This window comes from Salarias fasciatus, chromosome 13 (assembly GCF_902148845.1).
Source record: "Salarias fasciatus chromosome 13, fSalaFa1.1, whole genome shotgun sequence".
NCBI lineage: Eukaryota > Metazoa > Chordata > Actinopteri > Blenniiformes > Blenniidae > Salarias > Salarias fasciatus.
Window position 1 is genome coordinate 12,368,413 of NC_043757.1, and position 27,796 is coordinate 12,396,208.

At 46.7% G+C, this 27,796-nt stretch overlaps 1 protein-coding gene across 1 annotated transcript; it reads right to left on the reverse strand.

The window, feature by feature from the left end:
- jag1b (jagged canonical Notch ligand 1b) lies at positions 1-26,700 on the reverse strand. Its single transcript, XM_030106269.1, has 26 exons — positions 26,399-26,700; positions 25,877-26,182; positions 19,255-19,306; positions 16,112-16,369; positions 15,612-15,672; positions 13,283-13,413; positions 13,028-13,147; positions 11,336-11,449; positions 11,131-11,244; positions 10,874-10,987; positions 10,359-10,405; positions 9,656-9,829; positions 9,063-9,213; positions 7,946-8,110; positions 7,640-7,753; positions 7,396-7,509; positions 7,092-7,205; positions 6,525-6,641; positions 5,732-5,759; positions 5,274-5,359; positions 4,537-4,650; positions 4,341-4,450; positions 3,264-3,503; positions 2,584-2,715; positions 2,176-2,317; positions 1-1,608 (listed from the first exon to the last, which is right to left on the reverse strand). Exons 1-26 carry the CDS (start codon positions 26,453-26,455, stop codon positions 1,133-1,135), a joined length of 3,651 nt encoding a protein of 1,216 aa, XP_029962129.1. The 5' UTR covers positions 26,456-26,700; the 3' UTR covers positions 1-1,132.
- Positions 26,701-27,796: the final 1,096 nt, after the last annotated feature.

Genomic DNA, 27,796 nt, shown 5'->3' on the forward strand with positions numbered 1-27,796 from the left:
TTGGCGGGACTCTGAAATGTATCAATGGGACAAACTGAAGCTGCTGAAGAATTTTTTTTTTTTTTTTTTGTTCCCTTAAAGTAAAATATCCGTTAGCGGCAAGCAATATGTCTGCCGCCATGTCCAACCCTTGCAGCAGCCGAGATCTTTTACCGTCCTCACCTCGCTTGCCTTTAATTAAGGTCCTGGCAACAAATAATGAAATGTCAAACGAATGAAAATAAAGCAAAAGGATTCTCACGGGCCCCAACGAGCCCATCTTTTTGTCTTCTCTGAAATTCTTTGAAATTTGGCTTTAATAAAACACTATGAAAACAAATTTTTTTGTCATTGAAAGAAATGGAAAGCTTCCACAGCTATCAAACCTTCAAACTAGACTGAACATATAAATAAAAAGGAATGATATCTTAAGGCTCTCGATTATTAAGTTAATAAATCAAATATACACAATGATTAATAAAAAAAAAATGTACATATCTACATGTTCTAAATTGTCACATAAATTCTTCATATAGGCAGCAACTGCTGACATTGAACCCTCCCTTCCCCCCCAGACCCCCAAAATAAAAATAAATAATAAAGTTGATCTTTTTTTTTTTTTTCTCCTCTCATTTGACAGTTGCTGAAGTCTGAAGCTGAAAAGGCACTTTTCTCCAAATAGAACTAGGAAGAATTCAAACACAAACTAAAAATAATTAGCTCTAGTGTCGAACACGTCAGGAAGTTTTTAGTCATTGTACAACAATTACACCAGGAGCCCCTTCCACATGTCCACGAAAAGAATTCTTTTTTTTTTTTTTTTGTTTTCTGGAAGAAAAAAAAAAACAAAATGAAATGAAATGCATAGGAGGACACGGTAACAACTAGTTCTACAGTGAAATCTATACCAGCGCCTTGTGTTTCCAGCCAACCAAAGCAACCGTCACTGCCAGTGTAAGCCAGCTTGTCAAAACTTAAATTAACACGGGGAATATCTGAAAATACTGTGGGGGGGGGGGGGGAGGGGTGGGGGGGTGGGGTCACGACTGACATGACCGTCGACTAAACTACACATGCCGAAGCTCCCCCGGTTTCACCCACCACCTGGGTGTCGTGGCGTTAAGGCTTGGTTGCGCAGCAACACAGCTGTCTGCTATACAATGTAGTCCATCCTGTTTATGCTGTTTGCTGTCTCCAAGTCTCTGTTGTCCTGTTTATTAGTCCAATTTGCATGCTTGGACGTCGAGTTGGGGTTGGAGACGGGCGCCTTCTCGTCCCTCTCCACCAGTGTGTACGCCGGCTGCTTGGCAAAGCGGCTCTTCTGTAAGTGCCTCTCCTTGTCGTCCTCATCCTCCTCGGGATGATTTGTCCTTATTTTGGCAATGATGGAGTTCTTGTTCTCGTAGTCTTTGATGGCCACCGTGAGGCCGACGTGCTTCTCTATGGGGTTCTTGATCTGGTTGAGCTGCTCCCGGACGTTGTTGGTGGTGTTGTCGTCGGAGCCGGCTGCCGACGACCCGTTGTGGTTGCTCTGTTTCCGCCGGCGGCGCATGCACCACAGCAGGATGGAGACCAGGACCAAGACCCAGATGACGATGAAGATGGAGCTGAGAAGGGGCACTAGGTAGTCTGGTGGAAGAAGAAGAAGAAGATGGCAGGTCAATGAAATGTCGCAAATTTAAAAAGAAATGTTGTCAAACGGTAAACAAAGCATGGTTTTGTTGCATTTCATTTTTTTGCATCAAGATTGCTAAATCGTTAGCATGCTCCAGCCGGCGGAGCCAGATCCCCTGAGCCCCGAGCAAGGGGAGAAGGCCGTCTCTACTTGGCGACGGCGGCAGTCTGCTGTCACCGCGCTGATGAATGGCGGACACATGCGGGAGTCTTACTACAAGTCCAGCCAGTGGCGGTACGAGCCAATCCAAAGCCACACGGCTCTGCTCTTTCCATTGAAATCCTGGCTAAATTCTGCTAAGCTCCATTACTACTGCCATGAGATGGCAGAGCTGGGCGGACCAAGTTGTGTGGGAGGGCGAGGAGTGCGTTTTCATTAGTGCTCAGCATTAATGCCACATTCAGTACTGCAATATCGGGCACGCTAAATAAACTTCCTCCCACCAAACTCCTACTCAGGCTGGTGTGTCTTTTTTTTTTCTCCCCCCAAAAAAAACCCAAGATCTTGGACGTGGTTCATACCAGTTTTGCTGGGGCTTGGCACTCTCACTTCGGCGATGGCTGAGATGATTGTGTTGTTGCCGTTGCGTTTGCTAACCAAGTCGATTATCCTGTCTGTGATCTCTTTGATGGGGCTTCGGTCCAGGCGATGGTCCTCGGTAGACTAAACACAAAGAGGAAAGCGGGGTTTGTAATCTGTTGGCTTAGCTTTGAGTCCTATCTTGTCAGCCAGCATTTGTGTTTGCTTGCTGTCAACAGAAATTAAGCCAACTTAAATCCATCGCATATCACAGTGGAGCATGTCTATGTGCTGTTAGGAATGCAGCCTCTAAATCAGAGGATTTCTTTTTTTTTTTTTTTTTTGGTCGAGCGTGCGTTAATAGAAGCGGACAAACATATGGCAGACCGGCGGTGGGAGGAGGCACTTACGATGCAGACGTGGATCTCGTTGCTGGCTGAGAATGAGGGGTCACAGGTTATGAACACAGAATGCTCCAAGGAGAAATTCTTCACTACGTACAAGTGCCTCAGCTGCTTACACACTCCCTCCACAGTCAAGCCCTGGACAGGAAGAGCAGACGGAGCAAACAATAACATAAATGGAAAGAATTGAAGGCAATCAAGAAGAAACTGAGAAACAAAAAAGCAACTGGATCGGTGTTTTGGCAGCACGTTTAAACATCCTGTCTGGTAGAAATCCCCCTAATTTAGATTAAAGACCACAGACTCAAACGCTTGTCACTGTCTGCTGTCATGCTTGTTAGGCGACTGGCGAGTGATCATCCCATGTGGTGACAGAGTCGCCAGTGATCCTGTTCAGCTCAAATCCATATTATCCTGAAACTAATCTCGCCGTGTGGTCGGCTGAAGAGGCGACTGGTCTGACTTCAAAAAATCAAGAACGCTTGATTCCTCGGAACATCGAAACTTGGATACAGACAATCAGATGCTGAAAGAAGATAAATTGTTGTTTTTTCCCCCCCCAGAGAAAACATTCGATTTACCTTGAAGGGATTAGAAACAACCTCTGAAACCCTGACCGGTCACACTTCGCTGCTCCCATCTGATAACAGGTTTTTGTTTTTTGAGTCTCCGCCCACAGAACTCACCCGGGGCATGTTCTCCTTGGTGAAGGTGAAGGTGATGTTGGCACAGCTGTTGTCCTGGTAGGTGGAGCTGGGGTGGCATTTGTTGGGAGGCTGGGGAGGGTTGGAGCGCCAGCACTCCCCCAGCTCGGGGCAGGGCTTCACGAAGCAGTGGCCCTCTCGGAGCGGGAGGCAGCTCTGGCCCGAAGGACACCCGCCTCGGCCTTTGGCACCCAGTTTGCAAGACATAGGACCACACCACATCTGAAGAAGAAGAAGAAGAAGAAAAAATTAAAGGTTATGCAATTTTAAAGAAAGTCGTGGTTGATTTCTCAAACAGTTTTGACACTTTTTAGGAATAAATTTAATTTCCAAAACATTTTTAATGGCTAAGCCTCAACTGTGTGCCGCCTACAATGTGTCGACAGCACTTCTTATCACAGAATGAACGGCCAGTCCCAGTCTGCGCTTTACACAGGTTAGTGAAAATTGATTTAGCTATGCCACTAGTTCACAGTCAAGGGTTTTAGCAGCCCTGCAAAGACTAACTTGTCTGTGTTGCATGCAAAGGGATACGCTTCTTTAATCCCCATGAAACACGTGAGCTACTGTGAGAGAAAGCTACGCTAACATGATTCTGCTTCAAAACTGATTTTTTTCCCTTGGGAACTGCGTCAGTCAGCCTCTTGTTAACATGCTGGTTAGGCAAGCCGGATAATGATAGAGGGACTTCAGGTCAAGACTGTTCGTGTCGATGAGGGATACTCAAACGACGCCTGGCACAAATTTCTCATGGCGCTATTGTGTTTCTCCTCAAAACAAAATGTATCATCCCTGTATAGAATCCGACACTCCCTGGCCGACTCCACCCTATGACACAGAGAGCCGTTGTAGCCCGACGCTGCCCTACCTGCTGATTTTCCAGCCGTGGGAGGAAAACCGCAGAAAAACTTAAACCTAAACTTATTTTGTGCACGGGTCTCTACAGCTTGGTAAACAGTGACGTCGAGGGTTTTCCAGCTGTACACGGCCATCGTAAAAACGACCCTTTTCCATTACTTTTCCCTCCCGAGCGCAGGTGCTCGTTTGTCGTCCACATACCTTTGTGCAAATGACTTTCCCATTGGAACACTGGCAAGTGTTGCAGTCGTCCCCCCACTTGACTCCGTCCGGCGTGGCGTGTCCGTTGACGGAGCAGGATTTTCTCGTCACTGTGAAGCACAAGAATCACAGAGTGAGGGATGTACGATGGGACGGTGTGTTTCTGTTTTTCCGACTATCCTCTGGAGCTTGGTACCTTCTTGACAGTGAGGTCCGGTCCTGTCTGGTGGGCACAGGCAACGGTATCCATTGATCTCGTCGATGCAGGTGGAGCCCAGGGCGCACGGAGATGACTGGCACTCGTTAATATCTGTCACAGAGGAGAAGCGTGAGAGGTAAGAAACAGTTCCTGCATTTAAAAATAAAACAAAACAAAAACAAAGCACAGCCAGACAGCATTCAAATATTGGCTTAAACTGGCAGCACACAAACCTAATTATTACAGACTATATTCACTGAGGTCGTTTGCCATTTGAGCGTTACACACAACCACAGCAGTTCATAAAAAAACAAGCAAACATGCTTTAAATCAACAATGGACACGTTTGCCCTTTGCAGCTTTTCTCAAAAGGCAGCATCATTAGCAGGTATGCAAGAGCTGAAGGCTGGACTTAGCAGAACAAAGGGTTTGCAATGGGAAAGAATGTGGCCATCTGAAAGCCTTTAAGAGGGAAAACAATCTGTGTAATCAGTGTCAGAGAGCATGGCTGATTAGCTGTTGGCCTGCTAAGCTGGTTTTCCCCAGGGACGGCAGCACGGCCCAGTGGAGTGACACCGAAATGGCTCAGCCTGGCCTAAAGCCCGATGCACAGATAATTGGCCGACTAGACCTTCCATTTGGAGCGACTGTGATGGTCCCCGCGGCCAGGGCATGCTCCGAGTGACGGCTCCAAGTGGGATCAGGGAGGAGCTGGAGGCAGGGTTAATACTCACTGATCCTGCAGTCTGGACCCGCGAAGCCCGGGGCGCACTCGCAGCGGTACCAGTTATCCCCATCCACGCAGGTCCCGCTGTTGTAGCTGCAGAATAACACGAGACATAACTTGTTTTTATTGACTGACACGTATCAGCGTCACTTTCAATGTTGACCAATTTCATGCCGCAATTTTCTCGGCAATTACAGCAATCGGGCTTCTCTTCTTCTGAAATTTCACAGCTTTGTTTGGGTTTGGGAGTGTACTTCAAAAAAGAGTGTGACTGGTTATCAGTCACACATGGGAGTTCACTAAAGAGGGAGCTGATTGCGTCCCAGGAATGACAGACAGGGGAGGGTGTGTGCTCGGTTCTCAGCAGAGCCAGAGCGAAAGCCTGCAGGTGAGAAACGCCGATACAGGAGGAGCAGCTTGTTTACATCTGTCTAAAACTACAGGAAATGTTTGGCTTCCACTTACCAAGGGTGGGGACTGCAGTCGTTGGTATCTGGAAAAGAGAAAAAAGGAAAAAGGGAGGGTGAGACAGACAGAAAGTGAGTGCATCGTTTGTTCCCCCCCCCCGCCGTCAGTCTCGTGTATGAGCGTTTAGCGCACATGACAGCAAGAGAGCACGTCTGAGCTTGCGTGTGCAGAGGCATGTCAGGCCAGTCAGGCCTGGACGAAGCACTGCCTGATTAGTCTGCCTTTATACCGATGCATCGGCAATTCGCAAAAAATGAGCTCCACTCTGTCATGCCACCATCAACAACACCTCGAAAAATAAAAACAGATAAATGCCCCCCCTGGTCCCGCTTCTCCCTTCTGTCCAAAAAAAAGTCAGAGGAGGAATTCATGTTTTGGAGTACATGTATGCAGGGCAGCGATCCCAGGAAAGTCAGGGAAATGGAGGAGGGCTGTAGAACAAGCAGACATGTCACTGTTTGGACAGGAATGCACCGACAAGAGAGCGAGGGAGAGAGGGGTGTGTGTTGGACGAGAAGAAAGGAGGAGGGGGGGGGGAAACATCTGTCTCCACTTTCCTGAGCCCTTCTCTCCCTCCTCCTTCTCTTCTCATGGCCGGCAGCAGCCGGGGAGAGACGAGGAAGACGGAAAAATGACGGGAAAAAAAAAAAAAGCTACAGATCAAACGATGATGGGAGAGTCTGTTTTAATCAGATGCAGAACTTCACCTTTGCTCTAAGTAGCACGCAGTTTATCATCATTAGATAGCAATAACTGTCCACATCTCCTTTATCGGCCTCAATCTACTCACTCTGGGTGCAGGTGGGACCCTCCCAGCCCTCCTTGCAGACGCAGGTGAACGACTCCCCTGTCACCACGCAGGTACCGCCATTTTCACACGGGTTTGGAAGGCAACTTGAGTTCTTGGCTGCGAGGCAAAAGGAAAATAATTTTGTCAGTTAACTTTCCCCCCAACGGGATTATCAGAGAAAACATCAGCCTTAAATGCTTAGACTAATGCGGGCTGGATTTTTTTTTTTTTTTCCCTCTTAATTTTATCTTTGTTTTCAGCCTTTTTTTTTTTTTTTTTTTTTTTTTTTACATTCCTTGACTTTGAAGTGTACTGTCAGAGCAATCGGGGATTTTAAGCAGGTATCTGTCGGCACTAACAGAAGAGGGAGAAAATTGGCCGAGGGGGAGGGAGCGCTGACAGAGTGAAGGGATAAAAACTGTTTGTGGCCCTCGCAGATCTGACAGATCTGATTAATATCCGAGACGAGACGCTGCTCTCCCACAGAGCCGCCCTTCTCTACGTTACGCACATGAGTGCGTTTAAATATAGAACATTAAGCCAAACCGCCGCGGCTGCGTGACTCACCGATGTTACAAGTCGTACCCTCCCATCCTGGGGAACACTTGCACTGGAATGTGTCGCCCTCGTCGTGGCAGGTGCCACCGTTGTTGCATGTGGCCTCGTCGCACTGGCTTTCGCCTGGAGGGAGCATTGAACAGCTGAGTGTTGCCCACATGACTGAATAAACACACACTGTACAGAAGATTGGGCAATTATATACAGCCATAAGCACATACCATGAGCCTGCACAGACAGAATACACGGGTGTGGAGTTTAAAAGAGAGAGAGAGAGAGAAGAAAAAAAAAAAAAAAAGAACAAGATGCTTACGGGAGTGGCAAGTCTTTCCCTTCCAGCCATTTTTGCACTCGCAGAAGAAATCAGTCACCAGGTCTCGACATGTCCCTCCATTATGACAGGGGTTGGTGCTGCAGTCATCTATGTCTGGTGAAGACACAAAATGGGAGACTGATTTATGTGCAACACTTCTTGTTGCTGGCGCAGAGACACAATACACCCACGAGATGTGTGTGGGACTGTTTTGAGGCCACGGGACAGACGCGGCGCCACTCACTGATCTCGCAGTGGTCGCCCTCCCAGCCGTCGCCGCAGATGCACTGGTACACGCTGACTTTGTCGATGCACGTTCCTCCATTGCGGCATGGGTTGCTCTCACAGTCGTTGATGTCTGCGACGGTTTGTTGGAGACGTAAAACAAGGTGAGATTGCAGAAGAGAAATAACCAATTTTGTTTATAAATCCAAAAAAACTTAAGCAGAGCAGAAAATAAACAATGAGTGAGTTTACCAATATGTTATTAATGATATTGAGAAGTTAGTGGCGACAGAATGGGATTGAAAGGGTTAAGCTCCGGCCTTACTCTCATGGCAGTAGGTGCCTCTGAAGCCCTCCTGACACTCGCAGCTGAACTGGCCACCAGCCTGGCTCCGGCAGCGGCCGTGAGGCCCGCACACATTCGACGAAATGTAGCGCTCTCCTCCGGGTGTGCTGTTCGACGCCACGGCGACCGTGCAGCTGTCAATCACTGCGGAGATTAGATCTTATTAGACAGGAACACTGGTGGAAGCCTGACGACTCACACGTCGTTTGTTTCCTCCATGCGATGAAGTTCAATAGGTTTTTATTTGATTATTGATATTCTGATACGTTATGAAATCATTTACTCATTAAAAAAAGTCACAACGGTTTAAGAGTTACGCAGTGAAGGAGAATAAAATAGCGGGAAACATGCCAGAAATATCGTTATCCCATCTCCTGATGGAAAAAAAAAAAAAAAAAAAAAAAGCCACATCAGTGTGTGAATAGAAGAAAAAAAAATGATAAGCTGTTATGCTTTCATAAGCAATTGAGAGTGATCTTTTTCACTCTGCACTGAAATCCCTTCTTTTCCCCCTGTCTGATCAGGTTAAGCAAGCCGAGTGAATTCGCTCCCCTGTAATCACTTAATTCTTGCCAAGAGCAGTGAGAATCTCACCGTCTGGTATCTGACTCTGTGGTTGGTCCACTCACTCAATTACACAGACACACACGCACACACACACACACACGCACACACCAAAAGAGGGGGAAAGAAAAAAAGAAAAAGAAAAGAAGAGGTAGCCCACCAAGTCATTATGAAGAACACACACAGTGCTATCAGCTTTTTGCCAGATTTTCAGGAGAACTCAGAGAAGGGGGAATCACTGGAAAAGCTTTAGTGAGGAAGAGGGGGGGGGGGGGGGGGGCATCCATCAAGGGGGCTACACTCAATAAAGGCTCACCTTGGCCAAGAAACTTGCACGAAACTAAAATTTAGGTATTGCCCCCACAGGAAAATGTGGGCGATGTATCCAGGCTAATGGCGAATACCTGGACTTACTCAGCATTTCACTAGAGCTCATTACACAGATCACCTTTCAGCAGCTTTTGGGGGGGAAAAAAGGAAAGAAAAAAAAAAAGTGAAAAAGGTCACGGTTACTGCACATAGAGGGATGTACCTTTACAGGTGGTGGTGCGACAGTGGTCTTTCAGGTGGGAGCAGTTTTTGCCCTCGTAGTCCTCGGGGCACGCACAGTAGTAGTCGGCGGCCCGGTTGAAGCAGTGCGCTCCGTTCTGACACGGGTTGGGGGAGCAGTAATCAATATCCAGCTGGAGAGAGAAAGGTATGGCAGAGAGGAGCGGTGAACCCGATAGCTGACATAGTTTCTGCTACAGAAAACAGAGCAAAAAACCCACAGCATCCTCCCTACAGGCCGTGCCAGGAAACAACACACGCACGGCGCTTGGAGAAAGAGGGGAAAAAAACAAGGCAGAGACATAGGAACCGTCCTCCGAGTCTGGGCTTCAGCACTGAGGAATGCATCCCACTGTAGCCAGGAGCAGCTTCAACAAAGCACTCCCTTTTAAAAAGCAGGACTGTGGAACAACAGCCATTTAAGAGGGTGGGGCAGGAAAACTTTACAACAAAACCCAAAGATACAGCAGCGCTGGCTGAGTGAGAGCCGCGGGGAGGCGGAGGCTCCAGATGCTACGTGGGAGCTTAACCTGTATTAAACTGCATGTGATGAAGGCGGCGGGAGCCGCGTCTCACCTGGCAGAGGTTCCCCGAGAAGCCCGTCACGCAGAGGCACTGGAAGCCGTTGACTTCGTCCTGACAGCGGCCGCCGTTCAGACACGGCGAGCTGGCGCACTCGTCGATGTCCCTCTCGCAGTGCTCGCCGGCGAAGCCGGGGGGGCACACGCAGCGGTAGCCGTTCACCAAGTCCTGGGAAGAAGACGCGGGGGGGTCAAGGTTTAGCTTACACGGCCACATCCACAAATTTGATTAGCCATTTTTGCATGGGTGGCGTCCAAACAATAGCTGTCAAAGCTGGGGAAACAAAAAAAAAAAAAAAAAAAAAAGCAGAGGACTGAGGGGGTAGGTGGGGGAGGGAGAGGTGTATTATCACAACTCCGCAATCGTTTCAACACATTTTCCTGGCACGGGCTCAACACAATAATGTTTATGGTAATTCAATCTAGTGTGGTGGAGAGAAACTTGTGTGTCCCTCCCTTTAAAACCCCTCTGAACCCACTTTCTCTCAAGATTTGATTTCAGAGGAATTTCACTCTTGCTTTGGAGCGAACAGTTTACAGCAGCTATTTATATAACCGCTGTATGTCTCTGGCTTTTACAAAAATAAAAACAAAGAAGAAAAGAAAACACATAAAGAAACAAACAAGTTGGCAAATGAAGCTTTGACGTCACACAACAGACACAGCCAGATTTTTTTCTTTTGACAGATGACACCTACCTTGCAAGTTCCTCCATTCTGGCACTGATCCTTGCAGTCGTTTATATCTGCACAACAAGTAAACAAACCAAAGGATTAATACAGAACAATTTGATGGAATAATCATTTAAAAAAACAAGTCTTTGCAGTGTGTTTCCCATGCTAGGGGCCTCGGAAAACACCGTCAGAGTTACAGTTTGCTGTGCTGGAGTTGGATAATGTGGCTTCAGAATCAGTGCAAAACAGAGGATTGAGCAATCCCGCCGTCTGCCAAGTGAAACTAGTCCCGGGATTGTTTCGAGCCACCCCTAATCACCGCAAACTTGGCCACACACATGGAGTTATAATGCTGCAGATTCATTTACACGGCAGAAAAAGGACTGCACTTGTCCAAGAGCTGATTTATTCTACGCTTTTATGATTCAGCTTACACAAAAAAATGTTAAAAAAAAAAAAAAAAAGAAAGAAAAAAAAATTAGGCAGGAGCTGCTCAGGCCATTATTCTCCACAGCTGCCGCTGACAAGCAGAAACTCACTGATGTCGCAGTTCTGGCCCGTCCAACCGGGGAGGCACTCGCAGAAGTATCCACCAATCAGGTTGCGACATGAGTTGGCATTGACGCAGGGCTTGCTGTCACATTCGTTGGCATCTTGAGAGAGAGAGAAAGGGGTGAACCCAAAAAAAGAACAGAGAAAAAAAAAACGGTTAACAACACACACACACACAGACACACACACACACACACGTGCAGCCGACAGCCACGAAGTGGAGGAAAGAATCTGGGTGACTCACCTATGAGACATGTCTTCCCCGTCCACTGCGAAGGACAGTGACACTTGTAGCCGTTAACCTGATCCTGGCAGGTACCGCCATGATTACAAGGGTTTGGGGAGCAGTCGTCCACATCTGTGCCAGGAGAGGGCGACCAGGTCAGTCAACATGTTCTCTTCCATGAGGGCACTGACATTTATTTGGTGGCGGTTAAGTGAAATCTTACTGATAGAGCAGGAGGGGCCGCTCCAGCCCAGTGCACACTGACACTCGTAGCCCTGACTGGTTTCTGAACAGCTCCCTCCATTAGAGCAGGGATTGGACAGACAGGCATGCTCCGCTGAGAAAGAAAGAAAAACACTTTAGTTGAACTGTTTTACTCAGGGACGCATTGACACCAGCATCGACTCTGAAACTGCACAAAGTACACGTACTCATAAAAAGATCCCCGATACAACCCAGCGAGTGTTATGAGACGCCATCCGTCAGTAACGCCGCCCTCAGGTACGCAAGACAGAGCGACGACGGTTTGGACAGCCATTAAAAAGCACGGCAAACTTAAGGCAGGCTGCAAATTATGATCTGCCCAAATATCAAGAGAAAGGGCGAAAGCTACTTTACAAGACCAGCGACTTAATCAGCAGCGTGTGTGTGGAGGCAGTACCCACCAGCACAAAGGCTTTGTGTATCATTTGTGCATGGATATATATTAGAAAAAGAAAAAAAGACAAACAAAAACACCTCAGAATGTTGTGGCTTCAGAAAACAAGAATACATAAACTGTTTTTACATTAAAATGGTAATTACAATTTGCAAAGGCTGTACAAGCAGATGTTTGGTTCTCTGCAGTTTATCATTAACCTATTTTATGGCTTCATCTCAATCCGGATGTTCCTAGAAACCTCCCGTTCTGCCCAGGTTTACTCAGTAATCAGGACACATCCAGGGTCATCCCCTTTCCTAAATCATCTACAACCCATCCTCCCCTTCCCCCAAAAGCCCGCTAAAAAATCCCCCCTATCTCGCTCTCATTACCCGCCCTAGCAGACCACACCACCAGGAAATCATCTTTCATGCTATGTTGACCTGACCAATGCACCGTGACTTCCCTCTGACTCCCCGCCATTCTTCTGAGAGGCGGCACAAGATGAGAGAGCGGTGGGAGGGAGAGCGGGACCGAGAGGCGGTCTAGGCCTCGGAGTCGCTGTTTTGTGGATGAGTGGGTCCCAAATGAATCAAAAATGAATGATTCACTCAAAAAAACAAAAAAAAAAACAAAAAGCCAGGCAGGTGATCAGCGAACTCGCCACAAGAGAGGAGGGGATGTGGAGGATGCTGCACTGCACCCTGGGTGCTCAGTTACTATAGCCTGATGTATCCCTCTGGTCTGCAGACCTCCTCTCACGAAGGGCACAGTTTCCTGACATCTCAGCAGTTAAGCTGTCAGCACCCTGCGAGGCTCAGATTTAATGAGGGGAAAAAAAAAAAAAAAAAAAAAAAACATGGTCTCCATGGTAAGTGTTCACAGCAGCTGAGCCGTCGTACCACACCCATCTGTCTCAACGGAGCGACGGGATGACCGGCCCCTTGGGATCAAACCCACGGATTACCTGACTCAGGGGCCGCTTACAGTGGAGTGGAAACAGATTATTGCCAAGTTACCACCTCCTCTGATTACAAACTCAAGGCACCTCTGACCTTCTGTCTGCAAGGGAGCCTCTTTCTGATTGTTTAAAATAGACGTGACCTGAAGAGATCTCCGAAACCTTCAAGAGTTTTTTTTTTTTTTTTTTTCTTAGGTAACGGGATTTCTTGTTCATGTTCACAAGAGAAGAGAAAGCTGTATAAACATGGACTGGTCCTGGCTCAGTACCTTGAGTGTTGGTAAAACTAAACCAACGGCATCACCAGCACTCACCTCTCTCACAGTTGGATCCGGAGTAGCCCTCGGCACAGGTGCACTGGTACTTGTCGGGTCCTGTGTTAATACACGTCCCTCCGTTCAAACATGGCTGATGAGTGCCGCAGTAGTTCAGGTCTGGAATAAAGAAAGAAAAAGAAAAAAAAAAAAAAAAAAGGAAAAAAAAAGTGTTTCACACGGCTTTAGTTTGTTTGGACACAACACAGCCCGCTCCGACAGCGACTGCAGCTGAAACAAGAGAGGGAAATTAACCTTTATCACAAAGGTGGCCGCCCCAGTTGGTGTCACACAGGCACTGCCACGGTTCCACACAGGTGCCATGCACACAGCCGGGGTGGGGGATGCACTTGTCGCAGTACTGGCCCTGCCAGCCATACAGGCACCTGCAAGACACACAGGGAGCCATGCCATCAGCCAGAGAAGGGAAACTGAAAACAGCCCCACACACACACACACGAACGCCAACACAGTTCCCACGAATTCACACCAGCCACAACGGGGTCAGCTAATTATTAAGGCGTCTGAAAATGTTAATAACATCTTGAGCTTCGAGTTTACTTCGAATTCCTCCACGAGTAACACGGCGATAATCTGGTTTTAATGAAACACACATTAGCATAATAGCGCCGGCGCTGCACGAATGAAACAAAGTCCGTACTCTCTCCCTCACAGCTGAGCAGAAACTTTGAATGCCACAAATGAATTCTAAGTAGCGGGGGTGTTTATGCAGCAGCTGTTTAACGATACATTGTGACGAGGATACAACATGTTACCAAACACAAGAAACTAAACAAAACACTAAATTACAGTTCCAATGGGACCTTTAGCATGGCTAACATTAGCATGCGGCCAGACACTCTCTCTAACAATACCATGCCTGTGGCTTGGCAGGGGACCCTTTCTTGCAGAGAGGAGCGCTGGGCCCTCCTCTCGGCCCGCCGCTCCTCCTGGTTCCCATGAGCAGCTGGGCTGGAGCCCCCGGGGGGCCGAGGAGGAGAAAACAGCAAGCTGACCACTGAAATGTCCAGGTCCATAATTACATTGATAACGCTGCCCTTTTTCTTGCTCAGCACCATAATTAAGACAGCGATCCGGCGCGACCGATAACTTCGCTCTTCAAAGGTGGTGAAGCGGCGATACGGTTGCTGCTGTGGAGCCGAGTGACAGGAAACACAGCGGCCCTCTGGGGAGGAGCGGCGCGCTGATTAGCCTCGAGAAATGGAAGGACTGTAAAAATAAACGCGGTGGTTAAGTAAACCTCGGGCTGTGATTAAAAGAGGCTATTCTTAAAAGTGCGCTAATCCCCCGTCCATAAGAAGTGGAGCAGGAATCCCCGACAGGATCCCAAATCATTCACAGGTACAACAAATCAAATTGATGTCATATCACACTGTGCATCAAGGCACAGAAACACATTACCACACACGAGCTGTGTTCTACAGCCTTTGTTTTTACTGCACTAGCATAAAAAAGGGTGAGGAAATACACTTTAATATCCAGACATCTGCACTGCTACATTTTTATAGCAGTTATTCAATTCGGTCCTGTATCAATCCACAAGATTTCCTACTTTACGAGTTAGAAAATACCCATCATTATTAGCATTAAACAGCATCATTAGCGGCCCCTCTGTGGACATAAAACCAGTGACAAGCAGGTTTCCCCTGCCAGCAGCCAGTGCTGCTGCTGTTAGACACAGACGACGGTGGGAAACAACTCGCCGACTACAATAGTGGTAGAGCTTGCTTGGAGAGTTTGCAGGTGGAGTGCATATAAACAGAGTTAAACCCAGAGCTTTAAATATAGCCACACCTGGTGAGACACTGGAGCGATCGCGCCTCTCGTTCTGCCAGTGGCCACACAAGCACTCACAAGAAACCCGCTGACGTCGACAGCTTGGGAAAGACAACAAAGCTGCGGCACAAAAGGAACAAACCCAACCATGGCTGGGCTTGATTTATAGCCAAATCAGACAAATTAGCAACCAGCGCCTGAACTGTGGGAAGAGCCGGGCAGAGCAGGGCCTCCTCCAGGATGAGGGTGAGATGGAACTGTTACTGCACACAATACCCCGGCTCCGATATCCATCTGCACCGGGCTTTTCCTCTGGCTGTGTGCATAAACAGCATTAGGAAGCCATTAGCTACATAAACAATACACTTTAAGGCTCATCCGAATGTTACACGCGATTTGACTGATAACACTGGCCCTCATTAGAGGGTTAAATTTCCAGCAACAGCGTCGAAGCGGTTGAGCCTCTCCGCTGCACGGACTGCAAGCTCCGGTCCAAAGCTTGGTGAGAGATTTACGAGCAGCTCAGCATACAGCTCTGTAAACGCCCTGGTACTGATAGTCTCTTGGCCACGGCACCAAGTGCACATGCAGAAACATCAGAGCCTGGATGGAAGTGGTGCTTAAACAAGATCCTGATATGTCTGTAATATCCACACCGCAAGCTTTCTGGCGCTACCCTTCTATCTCAAGTGAAGACACTTGAACAAAGCGTTACTGGCATTTCACATCATGACTGAATCATTGATGACAGAAGAGTAAGTCAGACAGAGCAAACTTGGCCACTTACTTGCATCCACCTGGCTCCTTACAGGATCCGTGTTCCGTACTGCAGCCTTGTCGACATATTGCTACAAAAGAAGAAAGCATCGTTATTCTACTGCTTGGTAACTCGATTTGAAATCATCTCATTTTCCAGAAAATTGAAATTGTATACATGTGCTTTATAATTACCAGCCTTGATGACATTTTTTTTCTGCAACAATAAACAGACTGCAATAAACTGACAGTAAATTATCTAATGAGAAAACGAATACTGTCCAGGCTAATGATGTTGCGATAATAAATTAAACCTGATCCTCGAGGCCAGAAAAATAACTTTGTGGAGTAGGAGGGAGTTCAGAAACAAAGTGCGCATTCAATGCGAGCCACGCAGCAGACACTGTATGAATCACAGACTGCAGTCAGGCTGCTAGTAGTCAGAAATAGTAATCCCACCGTCTGAACGCGCTGTGCCCAGCTGTGTTTCCACCTAAAACTGATGCTGCCGTGTCTCGACCACGTTCTCACCTGTGTTACAGTCAGGTCCAGACCAGCCCTCCAGACAGGTTTTGTTTCCATTGAAGTCACAGGTGTAATGTCCGAAGAACTCGTCCCGGGGCCGACAGAACTTGTTGCAGCCGAAGCCGTAGTAGTGCTCATCGCAGCTGACCCGGATCTGGTACTCGAACTGGGCCACGGGGCCGTTGTGAGTCAGCTTCTGCCAGTGCGGGCTGGGATTGATCATGCCAGAGTGAGAGGCTTTCTCTATCACCCTCCCATCAGAACCTTAGAAAAAGGAAGGAAAAAAAAACAACAACACAATTCTGAAACAGTGTTTTTCTCTTTATCAGAAGTATAAGCCTGAGGCAGGTGAAATTCAGACAAGCTTCCTACAGAGTGCTTTTAGGTGCGCAATGTTCTCCTTAAATTTTGTGGGAACATAAATGTCCATCAAATTCCGACACAAATTGCTGAAGATCCCCAAGTTAGCAGATTATATGTAATTAAAGCAACTGTGTGCTGCAGAGGAAGAAAAGTACACGGAGGAAATGCAGGGAAAAAAAGGAAAAGGATGGCTGTAATGAGCATGTTTAACTGGATTTTTTCTCACGCTCCCTTTCCAACTCTCCCTGGTTTGTTACCGATTCTCAGGTTTACAGCTTGAGGATATTACTTGGTCTGGGACGCTGTCCTCATTTACTTCAGCGAGGACAGAACTGCGGTCGCCATAACTAAGCGAGAGGACACCGCTGCCGGGACGTCCGCCAACATGCCATCATAGTTTCCTCTCATAAGCATTTCTGTACTTTAAGATCAACACTTGACGATTGCATCTACACTTCAGCAAGGGAGTAAAGGCCCAGCGACTGTTGTGATTGTTAAACACACACAGACTTAGACCCAGAAACGGACTTATTTTCTTGTCAAACACGGAGAGGTCGCAGCTTTGTCAAACGGGCGAAGACTGAGCCGGGAGCCAGGGGACTGTAATGAGCTTCACACACAGAGCAAACACACTCGAACTGAGCAAACACACTCAGCCCAATCTCCAGACACTACACTGTCTACATACGAGCCCGCCACATTAGCACCGCTCATTCACTCGCACACGAAGCACTCGCTACTCCGGGTCTAAATCTTTCACCTGGGAGAGAATGAAAAATGTGTCACGGCGATTATTTACTGGGCTCACACGAGCCGAGGTGGCTGACCGCGAGGGTGAATCGCTCCTGTGTGTAGTATGATGCAACGCAATGCAGTGGGGGATGGCCCGCTGTCATTTATTTACTGTGCTGTGTGTGTAGGGGCATGCGTGCGTGTGTGTGTGTGGGGTCGGGCAGCGGACTGAAATCGCAGTGCCCAGTAACATTTCGCAGCGGTCTGGAATCCAGAGATCCTCGGTGTGGTATTTCTCTACCGACTGCTGGCCTGCGGTGTCCGGAGTAGCACCTCCTTACTACCTGCTGCCTGGCCTGGAGCTCGGCATAAATCAGACAAACTTTGCAAAGTTTAGAAAGGTCATGCTTGAGGATCACACTCTCTTCATATTGAAAAAAGTAAACTTTGAAGCTATGAGAGAAACCATGATTCCCCGACTCCAAACGCTGTGGAGAGGGAATGTGAAAAAACGGCCGTACTTGCAAATGGCAGTTAAAGGGAAAAAAGAAAAAAAAAGAAAAAAAAAAAAAAAAAAAAAAAAAAGCCAAAACAAACCAAAGCTCTCTTTTTTTCATATTTTGATTAGGATTCCACTCATTTAGGACAGTCTTAACACATCAAGTGAACTAAGCTGAGGCTTAACCAGAGCTCAGTGTGTACATTTAGAGGGGCTTTTCACACCGATGTCCTAATGGCTCTCTGGGGAGCGGCAAATACAGCAGAAAAGACCGAAACCCCGTTGAGCTTGGACAGACGTAAACAAGCAACGGGATGAGGCCGTGTCCTTATGTGGAATTACCACACTGTCACTAAACTGCTCTCTCCTCTCCATGTCGAGACTCCTGGCTGCTCATGGTCAAACTTGGATATCAGAAATATGGATTTTAGATTTGGCATATCTCTGAGAAGAACTCAGCTTCACTTTTCCTCCTGACTTCACTAAAACTTCAATAATCTCCAATCTGCAATGATTCTTTCAATAAAAGAATTTAAAACCTAAATACAACTTTTTTTATGGAGAAATTTAAACTGAAAACTTCTTTTCACAACAAAAACAGTGAATGTCAGACAGTTGTCAGGGTTTTTTTTTATTTTAAACTAATTCAATAAATACCAGCTTTGGGTCAATTTATTCTTTTAATCTTCACTTTTCACTTCAGTTTTGGGTATTTAAGTTTGGTACACTTAACAGTTTACCTTACATTTAAAGATGTGAAATTTCTTACTCGATAAAACTTTTATATCATCAATAATTGCAAAAAAAAATTGCTTTTCTTGTGTGTTATTTGTTCATCTTTGTTGATATTCAATATAATATTCTCTATGTCAAAACCTGTGGACGCTTATACTTGTAACTTTGTACCGACTGCTACAGAGGCCAGGTTTCACTTGGAAAAGGGACGTTTTTCTCAATGATACTTCCTGATAACAAAAAAGAAGGGTAAATAAATAAGTATCAATACGTTTCACAACCCCTATCAGTCACGGCAGTTTGACCGCCGGCTGGTGAGCCGTGCCAGGCTGGTGGGCCGGATTGGATGAACTCTGCTTCACGCCTCAGTGACAGTGAGACAGTTCGACCTCAACCCCGGCTGGCAGCATCTGCCATCAGTCATCGGCCAAATAAAAACATTTTCATAGCAGGGGAGGTGGGGGGCAGTGTGGCCTCCCCCGTGAAGAATGCCTCCCCCTCCTCTAATCTCGCCACCCCACCCCGTTTCCCCTCTCCTTCTCCCTCCTTCCCTTCTCCCCCCGTGGCTTCCTTGAACGGCTCTCCTCCCTTACAGGCACCTGTCAACACACTTTAACACAGACACACACCCAGTGGACCTTGGGGAAGAGGGCAGGGGGTTCAGGAAGAATAAACTTCCTTTCTTGACCTTCAGCACAGCTCCTCCCAGGCACAGCCATGAGGGAGGAGGAGGAGGGGGAGGAGGGGGAGTGTGTGTGGGGGGGGGCGGAAGACAGGAGGAAAGGCAAGATGGAGATGCCAGACATGCAGAAATACTCACCACTGGTTTCATTGTTGGAGTCCATGGCTTCCACTATCAAAGTGTAAGACCGCTGGGAGAGACAAAACAGAAAGACAAGGAGCATTACTGAAGGAGTCGCCGCATCATATTTACATTACAAATCAGGAATTCACAACAACCATGGAAACTGCCTTTGCTTGTTAGCAACCTGTCTCTTGTTCTCTTGCACAAAATTCAGGCATGTTGACAGTCCATAGCATAATTTCATAAAATAAATCCACCTGACGGATCTTTATCCACCGCTTCCAACAGCTGTCAGGTCTGATGGTCTATAAGCATGATGATCATTTTTTATACACATAATATTAATGCTTAAAAACTCGAAAAGGGAAGAATCCAGAGAAAACCTAATCATTTCTAATGATCTGACCAGCCCACCACATTACATCTGTGTGAGTTTGGGTACAATTTGATGCGGTACAGAAACTGCTGTCCATTGCTCCTGTTGACCAGATTTAGTCTGAATAAGTTTGAGATATTTGCAGGGATTTGATCTTGTTGGACCTTCAGGCAGTAATAGGGCACCTAATGTACTAAAACCCGGCAGCACATCACTGGGCCCTGAAACGGAGTCTGTACTAATGGCTGGAACAACTCAAAATAAGTAATAGCGCACTGAAACGCATACATCATCCAACGAAGCCAAAAACATGTCTTCATATCAGCCACTGTGACCTTGTGCTCCGTAGAAACACTTTTTCCACATGTTTATGAAACGTGGCGAGAGCAGTGAGCGGATGATTTCCAGTGACAGTCTGCTCTGCTTTACAACCGAAGTGGATTTCTCAATTTCATACTAATTTATAAAGTCCAGAGTTACAAATGCTCTAAACAAACCAGGCATCAATGCGTCGGGACACAGCTCTGCAGACAAAGTCACAACATTCAAAAAAGGAGGGACCATGACCAAAAAAAAAAAAAAAAAAAAAAAGCATGTGAGATGGATGGTGAGGGAGGAAAAAAAATGTGCGGGAAAGGGGAGACAGAGAGAGACTGAATGAGTGCTACACTCTGGAGGGCCTGTCTAGATTTCAGCACTCCCAAAAACGCTTTGTCTGATTCAGGGTCGGTAGCGCTCACACCAATATCCGCTTACATGCTCACCCTGCCCCGAGCTGCGGCCATGAGGGGGACGGACAATGCGTCTGCGAGGGCCGAGCGACCGAGTCAAAAAGAAAAGTATGCAGTTGTGTGAAAGTCTAATCCACTTACGGCGTTCGGGCATCCACTAGAAACACCTACTTGTGATATTCACACACATGCTTGCCCCTCGCAGCGCGGCTCGGAGGCATTTCAGAAATTTTGCATCGCTGCTACGGCTGTCTTTGCTGCAATGACTTCATGGTAAACAAACCTGCTCAAAAAGGAAAACCCCTGTTCTCTTTCCATTAAAAAAAAAAAAAAAAAAGGGAAAAGTGGTATGACTCACTCCTGAAACTTTTTTTTTTGTCAAGGCTTTACCTTGTTTTCTCAGGCATCCAACTTTCCATCTCTCCCGGAGACGTCCGTCTTATCCTGTGCCAGCATTTCACTGCAATCAGGGTAGCTATTATTGAAATACACTGCTCATCAGCAGCAGATTTTACAGTATGTTCTGACTCACAATCGGCTGCAATCACTTGACACAGAACTCCTGTAAGTGAATCGGCGGTAACATGATACCGAATCACCTCCTACTATCACTGGCTAACCTTCAGATAAGTTATTTTAACTGTGGGAACAGAACTCCTCTGGCCTCCATTCAAGCTTTCAGAAGTATCATATTAATGTTGGTGTTTGCCTTCTGTGGCTAATGCGCAACACGCCCGCAAAAGGAGTATTTTTGCAAATTTTCCACAAGGGGAGTCATGTTCTAGCCTAAAAACCAGCGTGCAAAGATGTCATCACAACAGCTCCCACTGCACGTCTGCGTAGAGTTTCAAAACATCTGCATCCCACACGTATGATGAACGGTGAGCTCATCCGAAAAAATGGGAACATCACCAAAAATCGTTAAGTCCATCCCTTAAAATGCTGAATGTAGCTCTTGCTCCCGTGGTAAACTGGTGTGCTCGGGGTCAATTGCTTCAGCACAACACTCATTCTGATGCAGAATTGTTTTTTTCCTCCTAACCTCTAAGTCACCCTTCAGTGACCTTTCAAACAATCTTTGCAAACGCATGATCATTCTTACATTCAGTTAGCAACAACAAAGGATGCCTGCCAACTGGAAACGTCAACAAGCCGGCTTCACCTGCGATACAACGAAACTGCACACCGTGTCCAAGAACGATGGGAAACAAATCTCACTCTGCTGTGGACTGTTGGCTGAAAGGCAGAGTTTAATAAGCTATTGGTTTCTTCTATTGAATGTGGATCTATAACAACTGAAAAAAAAGAGAAAAAAACCACACACCCATCTCTTTTACAATATGGACTTGCCTCAACATGGCAGACATCACCACAGATTCGCAATGTATTAGAATTATATTAACATGATTAAGGGCCATGCCATTGAAAAAGAAACATAAAATATAATGACCCTTGCAGTGTGTGTCTCTGTACTTTTCTGAGATTTTTGGCACACCCATACAGTTGCTGTGCCGTAGCGGTCACATCAAGCGAAGCGTCAAACTGGCTAGATGTAACAAGTAGTCTCCCAATTTATTGGGATGTTTAGTTTCAGACTAAATAACTGCTTCCAGAAAGTGAGATACGGCTCGACTCCTCATACTCTAACACTCCATAACTCCTTGGCGGTTATCAGCTTGGAACCGTCTGCCACTGCCAGGTTCGCTTTTCCCAGGCTCCCAGCTGACTCACAGCTTCTCTTTGAACTACAGAGCGCACACTCTCCCTCTCTCTCTCACACACACAAACACACACCCAAGTGCAGTAAGTGTGGCCATATGTCTCCTTATCTTTCCTGGCCAAACAGACACTGTCCAACAGACAAGCAACATGACCGATAAAGATCATTCCAGTTCGAATCACACCAACTTGCCAAAGAACACTACTGAATCTCCTCAGTAGGGGAATTTTCCCAATACAGACAGACAGACAGACAGACGCGCACACACCCCCTCTCATCCTGCTCTAGACTGGAAATGGAGCCATCTCATGTACAATTACAAGGAAATCTAACCAAAAAAAAAAAAAAGAAAAAGAGGAATGTCTCATGGAAGAACAGGTTGAAGCCAAAAGGTCTAAAAGGCAAGCAGAACAGATTGAACTGATCTGGGCCTCCACTCAGCACAGAGGAAATGTAAACAACCTAGTAACTGGGAAGTTTATCAGTTTTCCTCTAGTCAAGCATGTAAATGTATCAACGGTGATCAAACCAATTACTGAAGGTGGTAACACAGCCTGATAGCTATAAACTGGCTTTGTCCTGAAACTCTCACAATCACTTTCGAAGCCACTGGGTGCACTGAGGGACTGCCAGAAGGCAACGCATTGTTTCCCAAGAGATTTTCATAACAACAAAGGGCTGTGGAAAGACTGTTGTACAATCAACAGCTTATTAAATGTCCTGCAAAAAGTGCGTCAGCTCTGGGATCTGACAGAACCTCTCCCTCGCCGAAAGAATCTCACCTTTTGCCAAGTAAAACACGAGACACCGCAAACAGATTTCTCACAAGGCAAACAAGATCAAAACATGAACCCGAGACCGGGAATGGAAGTCATATCAAGCGTTTCAGCAAACACGCAGTCAGTCATCTGTCTTCTGCAAGGGTCACTAACCATTAAGGGAAACAAAAGCAAGTGCAATTAAATGTATTTTGCATGGAAATCATGAGTCTGTGCAGCTTGGACCACTGCAACAAGCAGCGAAGCATCAAAACCCATTATGCAACGTCACATTAACAAAACACAGCCAGCACACTAAAAAAAAAAGAAAAGTCCTTGTTCAAGTTGAGAAGAGTGAGGTACAGAGTGAAAAAAAGAAAAAGCGTTTCTTTTCCATCTTTCACTTGAGTAATTTGCTCTTAACTGCCACATCAGAGCCGACTATATAAAACAAACATGTCATTACTCCCACAGCAGCAGCCGGCAGGGCTTACCCTTTAGGCAGAGCCGACTATTGTTCTGTGACTCACCTGATCCCAGCTCCCTGTTTGCTCCGACTTGTCAACGAATCAATCACGGGGATACCGACACGACCCAGGTCTGACAGACGCCAGCGTCATGTTGCGGGAACATTATGTTGTTTAATGTAGTCATAATTACAGAATTACAGTGTAAGAATCGTCTGGCGCTTGAGATGGAAGGAGAGCCTGGAGCTTGAACCCTGAGCACAGTTTGATCTGTCCAATGAAAAAAGTTTCGCCCTTTCCAGGTGTGAAATGGACAATGTGCTGAGGTGGCTACAGAGACAAGGTCACAGTTTGCCTGAGAGCCAACCTCATCACTGCTGAGTCTAATACAACTGCTTCCTGTAGCTTGCCCTGCAGTGGCATTACAGCTGCACTGCCTCTATTATGCTCTGTAATCCTCACTGTAGTCACTGAGGGCACACCATTGTCCCTGCTTGATACACTGTGAGGGCTGGGGTAGCCGGGCCCTCACTTCTCTGTGAAAATAAAAGCAGCGAGCAGACATTAAAGAATCAACACGGGGTGCTCTGAAACACCGGCGCTCACGGTAACGATGCCTTGCCTACACGGTGCGGCTGGACGCCCGGCTCTTGCCTTACCTGATCTAAGCACATGTGTGTAGCCTCATTAAGTGCAGCAGTTACTGTGGGTGGCAAGGTTAAAGCGATGAAATGCCTGAGGTCCAACCGAGCGTGACTTAAACAAAGCCCTTGGCCTGGACAAGAGGCCAACTTCATGCAGCTCACAAGAGAGAGGATGAAGGGATGAGGGGTGGGGGGTGGGCTTCATGAACTCAGAGTACCCAACAACCCAATTGCACCACACTGCCATCTGTCCACAACAGCCAATCAACTGATGAAAAGGACAAAGAGTGATATCATACCTAACCTGACAATTGTTAATGTGCACTGAAGTAAAGCAGTTGAACTGAAGGATGAGAATCCAGCAAAGCAATTCTTTTCACCTCAAATCTCAGACCATTTTCTATTTATACAATGAAGTCCTATGAGAATATATTACCTCGGGCATCTCAGTTGACTGAGTGTAAGAACCTTGTATCTGGACTTTTTAACATGACAAGAGCAGATTGCATTAGTCCAGACATGTAGGCCATGTTTGGAGAGAAAGTATCCAAATTATCAGTGTGCAGGAAAAGAAAAGCAAGCAAGCGGCGTCTTGAGCCTTGACCAGGCTCCAATTCAATGTCAACACACGCCGCTTTCCAACAGGAATGATTTTCTATCAGTAAGATGAAACTGCTCAGGCTGCGAAGGCTCACACCAACTTAACGTTGCCATAGTGTCAACATAAACAGAAACCTTTGTCTTTTAAAGCAGGTGTGAGGCGCCAGTGTCTAAGTGGAGAGCAAATAAAAAATACAGGCGATATCAAATTGCCGACTACCCCGCTGAGGACACCCTTTCACTAGCAGATGATGGGCCACATACAACTTTACAAGATCTGCTCCGTTTTACAGGTAACACACAAAAAAACAAAGCACACGACAGGAAATCACAGGGCAGTCCAACTCACTGGCTCATTCAGGCCGTTTCGTGGGATCGGCGAAATTACAACAAGAACCTCCATCAAGATTGGAGTAAAAATAGCCTTGATGTAATTGGACACACACATACCAGTGGACTGTGCCTTTCACCCATCAGGCACAGTGGAGGAGTTTGCAGGCCAGGCCGTGGGGCCAGTCAGTCTGCGCACAGTCCTGCTTTTTTCAAGACACTGAAATGTGCTCCAGCATGGCAAATCATATCTCTCACAGTGCTGCAACACTCCCACCGCTCTGTCAGGCCCATTTATTTACTCTATGAAGAAGAGCTGACACTTAAAAAAGAGAAAGAAAAAAAGACAGAAAGTGGGTTTTCACTCTGGAGCTGCTGAACCGAGCAACAGGACCAGCTGCCAGGGAGGCAGAGGAGGGGAAGCTGAGAATCAAACTCACCCAACTTTTATCTCAACTTTTAATCTGTTGAGTGATGCCTGATAGGGGAAAATATTTCATGGGAACAATTCAAGAAAGCACAGTTTATACAAGATAACAGCTTTTAAAAGTAGATAAATTATAAAAATGGGCCTCTTTAGAAATGTGTCACACTGAATCAATCCAGCTTTTCTGACTTCTCATTGTACCCTAGAGCCAAACTGACAAGGTTCAGTTTTAACACAGTCAAAAATGCAAAACAGCTTGAAGACTTGAACTCTGCTTAAAGGCAGGCTTAGGCCTGATGGGTGAAAAGTAAGAGCACCTGGTTAATAGGTGCAGATAATGGGGAGACCGTCGGGGGTCTTTCTCAAAAGGATAATTCAGAGGGAGAAACTCAGTTCTTTGTTTGTTGTGCTTTCTATCCACTTTTTTCTTTGGGGGGGGTGACAATGATTGACAGGCAGTAATTGCACAGAATTGCACTGCAAACAGACATTTCCACTCTCTCTCCCTGTTTTTTCTCCCTTTGGGGGAGATGCGCGGCAGGAAAAGTTTTTTTTTTTTTTTTTTTAAAGAAGTCTCCACTCACCGGCCAGGCAAAACTGAAGGGCAAAACTATCCGGGATTTGTCGTTCCTGACAGAGCTCTTCAAAGAAAAGGTATTCCCTCCCAGGACAGGCGTAGTTCCCATTCCGAAGCTGCAGGCCCCCCCAGCATAAACTCGGGACTGGTATTCCTTCAGGCAAACTTTAAAAAAAGTATCGCACTCGTCCCGCGTGCACTTTCTATCCGCGCTGTTCCGCGTGCCATCACAACACATGCCGCTCAGCAGCTCTCCGTTCACGTTGTCCATCGACAAGATCTGCAGCTCGAACTGTCCGGATCCCTCTGACACCTGTTGGAAAACACAGTAAACTGAGCGCAATGGAGGAAAAACAGCAGTGGGGAAGTTGTGCGACACGGTGCGCGCGACTCGAGCCCTTGTTTTGGTATTATTGTGCACTTGCCGCTGCAGCTAACCCACATGTAACGTTAGCATAGCACTTTTAAAAGCGACACGTGCAATATTCACAAATGTTTTTTGTCCTTTCCTGGAGAGTAATCCACTTACCTTCGCGACAAACCAGAGGCAAATGGCAGCAAAGACTGAGCCCCGTCTCAAAATCATGCCTCCGGACTGGTGTTGCCACTCGTTTGTACTAGTCGTCTGGCCGACACTCGGCACCAGAGCTCTCCTCTGGTTTAAACATGCACGGGGGCGAAGCAACGCTGCGGGTTCATAGAAGACCTCCTCCTCCTCGGTATGTCCCTCAAACCTCTCCGTTTGTTATCCGACAGTCACCTCTGGTTGTTGAAGAAAGTTTACACAGTAGCCATGCGGCGGCCGAGCCCACTGCTGACTGACTGACTGGCTGACTGCTGGTCCGAGCCGGAGCTGGAGGAGTTGGGCAGGGAGGGAGTGTCTGCGGAGCCCCGGGCCTCCATATTCATGAGCAGAGCCTCAGTACCCGCCCTCGCTCTCGCTCTCTCTCTCTCTCTCTCTCTCTCTCTCTCTCTCTCTCTCTCTCTCTCTCTCTCTCTCTCTCTCTCTCCATCACACGGTTCAAGACCTGGCAGCGCTGCCGTGGAAAATAAAAGTGGAAATAATGTGTGACCTGAAGTCATATTGATATTCATAAGTCATCACAACCACAAACCTAAACATAAATGAGTTATGTTTTCAGACACGCTCCACTTCATACCTCCTCCTCCTCCTCCTCCTCCCGCTCTGAGATTTTTATCTTTCTAACATCTTACATTAGTGGCACGCTACTCTCACCACAATTTCTACTATGATATTACCTCGTAAAGATTTATGTCGGCTTAAAAGGTGGACAGGCCGACGTTTGCCCTTCTCTACATTTGAGCCATTAGGTAACATACTAAATCATCTAGACTGCAAAATGAACTTGCATCAAGGCCAGTGGACAATCAAGGGCGTTTTGCAAATGCATGGCATGTCAGGCAAACCTTGGATGACGGGCATTAAATTCCAGTTTTGAAACCAGCATATTTTCCCCTAATCAAAAGTAGTTTTCTCTTTTGGTTGTCGGAATTCAAATAATTTGAAATGTCAAAAACAGAGAACACAGATATCAGCAGACCCAAGAAAGTCTCATGTTTTAAACAACTTGGAACTCAAATGCGGGCCGCATGGTGGTATAGTGGTTAGCACTTTCACCCCACAGCAAGGATATCTCTGGTTTGATTCTAATCTTGAGGGACCTTTCTGGAGGCATTGCATGTTCCCCCTGTGCATGCATGGGTTTTCTAGAAAAACGTGTGTGTGTGCGTGTGTGTGTGTGCAGTCTGCAGATCAGATCCAGCACCTCATGAACCCATAAAGCACAATGGATAGACAGTGTTGTAGTAGTAGTCGACCCCCCCCCCCCCCCCCCCCCCCCCCCCCCCCCGCCAAACTTGAACACAGCATTTAAAGAATGGATAGAATTCAATTCCATTTCCAATT